General features: G+C 41.2%; 1 protein-coding gene across 2 annotated transcripts in view; it reads left to right on the top strand.

The window, feature by feature from the left end:
• The window catches only part of Strip2 (striatin interacting protein 2), a 49,372-nt gene extending 45,298 nt beyond the window's left edge, over positions 1-4,074 (top strand). For both annotated transcript variants that reach the window (XM_010633486.3, XM_010633487.3), the window contains one exon: positions 2,627-4,074. In XM_010633486.3, coding sequence (XP_010631788.1) covers positions 2,627-2,877 — 251 coding nt within the window. In that variant the 3' untranslated portion in view covers positions 2,878-4,074. The remainder of the gene's footprint in view (positions 1-2,626) is intronic.
• Positions 4,075-4,816: the final 742 nt, after the last annotated feature.

Genomic DNA, 4,816 nt, shown 5'->3' with positions numbered 1-4,816 from the left:
GATTTCTCATGATCCCTTACTGTTTTTAAGAGACCTCTCTTCATGGTCACTGACTGCAATCTTATCTTCTATATCTGAGAGCCTATCTTTGCATTCTTTTATTCTGTTGCGTACACTTTCAATGGAGTGTTTAATCTCCTGGATATCTGTTTGAATCTGTTTTATGGATTCCATTTCTTTCCTATGTTGGGCGTTTATTTTTTCCATTTCTTTCTTATGCTGGGCCTTCATGGCTTCTAACATGGTCCTGAGCTCATCTATTTTTTTGTCAGTTTCTGCTCTAGAGTCTCGAATCCCAACTTCTATTTTGCTCACTATCTCTATGGTTATCTGGTAAATTATTTCTGTTTTGAATTTTTCTAGAGCCTGATTGATCTGTTTTGCTACTTCCTGTGCTTTGAGTTCAGGGTGTCCTGGTGGTTCACTATCGGCCTTTTCATCCTCATTTGCCCGACTGTTTGCCATCGGTGAACTGGAAGTCTGTCCTTGGTTTAATCTCTGGGTTATCACCCAAATCTTCCTGATATATTTGCACCCTAGCTTCTGTGTCTCTAACGACCCACAGACATTCTCATCTTCATAACATCAGAGAAACAGCTCATCAAATCAACTGCAGTGCTTTATCCGAACTGATACAATCAGCAACACATTAAGATTAAGCACAACTTGGACACTGACCACCTGTGATAGTTACTATTCTATCACCCTTAAATCATTTGAATTAAATTGAAATCAAGCAGCAGTCCAGAACATGTCTGCAGTGAACAAAATTTCAATATAGTGTATTTACCATTTAATGGCTCAGACAGTGAGGATGCAAGTCCCCTGGTGTCATTCAGCTGATGGCTGAACCCCATGACACTGACTGACCTTGGGCTGCAAGGCCCAGATTGAGTTCCCCAACCTTCTGAATGGTTGAACTCCACACCGTTCTATTACAGGTTTCCCACGCCCTTTCTTTAAAGATGTTTCTTTAAAGATGGGAACTCAGAAAAATACTGTTGATGACCACCTCTGCCTCTGCAGAGTGGGTCCAAAGACTGGCACAGTCAGGAGGTCTGAGAGTGCGGGGGGGGGACTTATGGGGGTTCAGGGGCGCCCGCGCAGCTACCTTCCCTGTGCTTGAGCGATGGCGGCTGGGTCGGGAGCAGGTGTGGCTCTCCTTCCCATGGTGGATCAGGGCCCAGGCTACCTCCTGGCGCTTTAGCAATGGCCTATAACCTCTTTTTTTTTTTTTTTTTTTTTTTTTTGAGACAGGGTCTTACTGTGTAGTTCAGACTGCCCTGGAACTCACTATGTAGCCCAGGTTGGTCTCGAACTCACAGCAACCCTCCTGCCTCAGCCTCCTGAGTGTTGGGATTATAAGCATGTGCCACCATGCCCAGCTGCCTTCTCTTTTTTTGTATAACCTTCTCTTTTCAGTTAACATTGTTCCTGCCTTTCCATGTTAATACATTTTCATTTTATCTAAAATCAAGCCCATATTCAGACTTTTACAGCCGTTCCAAAATTTTTTTTCCCAGCTATTTTTCCATGTTAGAATTTAATTCAAGACTACAAATTTTATCTAGTTGCTATATACATTAATTCATTTTTTAATCTAACATCCACCCCCTACACTAATGGAAGAACTAGGCCAGTTGTCCTATAGAATACCTGCCTCCTGGATTTAATTGTTAGTGTGTCTCTTTGTCATTTTATTTACCTTATTTCTCTACCCATGGTATTACTCAGAAGCTGAAAGTTAAATCTGAAGGTTTGTTGAGTTCAGTATAAACCTTTAAGGCTATATTACCTCCCACATAATGTTGTCTCACATCGGGAGCCGTAGTATCTGTTTGATCTGTCAGAATTTATGCTGTTTGACCAGAGTTTGGATAGACTTTTATCTTGGAGAGCTTTTTTCATTGTATTTGTTATCACTGGAATTAACTGTTACTTTCATAATTGAATTTAATAATTTTTAAGGTAGGGAATGACTCATGTTTGTAATCTGCTTAAATTTTATAGAATGCTGCAGTAAGGAGTTCAGAGAATTATGGGAAACATATGACTGGCTGGCATATAACAAGCCAGGATGCAATTTCTGTAGGATATAAAGTACAATTAGCCATTTAAATTCCTTTTTTTTTTTTTTTGGTTTTTTGAGACAGGGTCTCACTATGTAGTAGAGACTGCCCTAGAACTCATTATGTAGCCCAGCCTCCTGCCTCAGCCTCCCAAGTGCTGGGATTACAGGCATGCGCCACCACACCCGGCAAAACCTTTTATTTTGATGGTGCTTTTTTTTTTTGGTGATTAAACTGAGGGTATCATTCATGCTAGGCAAGTACTTTACCCTGAGCTACATCTCCATCCCTTACAGCATACAATGTTTGTCTTGTAAATGACATTTTTCTTGTTGCTACCACTATTAGCCCAACCCAAACTATATTTTCTTACGATAAATCAGAGTATAGGACATCAGAGATGGGGAAAAATCCAACCCTGAAGTAGATGTCTAAGTGAATGATTATTATATAATTCTGATCAGTTTCATTGTTGGAATCCCGTAGTCCATGCGCTGTAGCAGAGGAGTGAGTTCCACAGTTCTGTGCATCTTTTTCTTCCTCCCTTTCCACCACAGACATCGATGCCAGGCCGTGGGACTTCCAGGCCGAAGAGTGCACCTTGAGGGCCAACATTGAAGCTTTTAACAGCCGCCGATATGACAAAGCCCGGGACTCTGAATTCTCACCTGTGGATAACTGCTTACAGAGTGTGCTGGGGCAGAGGTTGGATCTACCTGAAGATTTCCACTATTCCTATGAGCTCTGGCTGGAGAGAGAGGTGTTTTCACAGCCCATCTGTTGGGAGGAGCTTCTCCAGAATCACTGACTGAGCATCTGATAGATGGAGGTTGGCTCTAATAAATGGTGCTCTGCCTACCCTAACCCACTCACCCTGTGCTTCCTGCTCTAGGATTGCTTGTCAGGGGAAGACCAGGCCCGGCCCAAGGCATCCAGCCTACTTCAGGGTTATTCAGGGGGAGCGTTGAGCTTGGAGATGGTGCAAGGCTGGGATCCTCAGTCACAAACTGACTACCTTGCCCTGGGCTCAGCTGCGTGCCCCAGGGGCCATGGCAGCCTTTTGGTGGACTGGTCCTGGAAAGGCTCTTTGATGAGACCTGCTTTTAGTTTTGCCTAGAACCAGGCTGGCCTTTGCTGGATCCCAGAACAAGAAGACTTGGTTACGTTTGACCCACGGCCTTCATCCAGAACAGAGGGACAGGTGCAAGTCATACATTAGAAGATTTTCTTCTGCACCCTGAATTCCTAGGACTTAGCAGAAGTTTGGCAACTTTAAAATTAATACTATGTTTTAAATTTTTTAATTTTAGCTCTTCTAAAATCATTAGCTCTGAGATGATTTTAGGGCACGTGCCCCTTCTTTGTAAAGGATGATTCACTACTCCCTAAACACTGCATGTTACATTTGTGTAGAGTGGTTTTTCCTTTGTTTCTTAGGAGATCTATGTTAAATGTGAAAATTATTCCCATGTGTATTTTGTATAGAGCATGCAGTGCTCTTTGTAAAGAGCCACAACCAGTGTGAAATAATCAGGCCTTCTTTAAGGATGTTTCATGTTTTTCTGAAATTGCTTCAGTCTTAAGATAGCTGAATACACTACAGAAAATTGTCCTCTTCGTCTACTTTATTTTTAATTTTTTTTCGGTACCGGGGATTGAACTCGGGTCCTTGCGCTTGCAAGGCAGGCCACCGAACCGCTGAGCTAAAGCCTCGGCCTACTTCATTTTGTAAATGACAGGTTAACTATAGGAGATTTTATTTATTGAGATGGCATGTCTGTTTGTGCTGATTAATTTATTTCTTAGTTGAAAACAGCAAGAACATCATAGCTTACATTTTTGCTTCTCCAAAATTGATTTATGATTTTTTTCTTTTTTACTGCTAGCAGTTTCAAAGTGTCATGAAGAGATTTAGCAATACTGTTCCTAAGTGTTCCACATTTTATTGAAAATATAAGGGTCGAGGTTCTGGGATGTAGCTCAGTGGTTCCACCACCAGCTTTGCAAGCACGAGGTCCTGAGTTTGACCCCTGCTACAAAAGGAAAAAAAAAAGAAAGAAAGAAAATAATAAGGGTCAGTTTATCAACCTCTGTAAACTTCTCTCTTTGACAGCAGAATCATATCCTTCCCAAAAAAAATATGTTTCCAGAAAACTTTCTGATTCGATCAGGACCATTTTATTTCTTTTCTTTCCCCAATTACATTATCTGTACGTTATCTTCAAGCTTTATCACTCTAAATCCCCCTCCCAGCATAAACACTGCTGAATCTTGTTATGATGGCACCAGGGCGCTATGCCTTGAGGTCTTGTCCAGATTGCCCGTTGTCAACTACAATCTCATTTGGAAGTTATGATAAGAGTACCTGACAAGATCCAAAGACACTACACCAAAGTCTAATAAGTATTGCTTTGCGCTTTATGGTAGCAGGATTTCTGTCTTTTTGAAAAATGGAAGCACTGAATGAAGGAAACTTCTTAAAATAATTTGTTAACTTTACCCAAGTAGGATAGCTGTCCTCATTGCAATTAAACAATTTTATGAAGCATCATCCATGAATTGTATTAATCTAAGGTCAGAAGACAGTTTTGAAGGAAAGAGAAATCATCGATCTATTTATTTTAAAGCCATATAATATTCAATTTATGTCAAGAACAACAAAGTCAACCTTTTAACAACATACACATGAGGGGCTGGGGATTTAGCTCAGTGGTGCCACTGCCTGCCTCGAAAGCACAAGGTCCTGA

The sequence above is a fragment of the Fukomys damarensis genome, unplaced genomic scaffold (genome assembly GCF_012274545.1).
Source record: "Fukomys damarensis isolate Sample0158 unplaced genomic scaffold, DMR_v1.0_HiC HiC_scaffold_4, whole genome shotgun sequence".
NCBI classification, from domain to species: domain Eukaryota; kingdom Metazoa; phylum Chordata; class Mammalia; order Rodentia; family Bathyergidae; genus Fukomys; species Fukomys damarensis.
The sequence above is the reverse complement of the archived record's forward strand: the minus strand, read 5'-3'. Positions and strand labels throughout refer to the sequence as shown.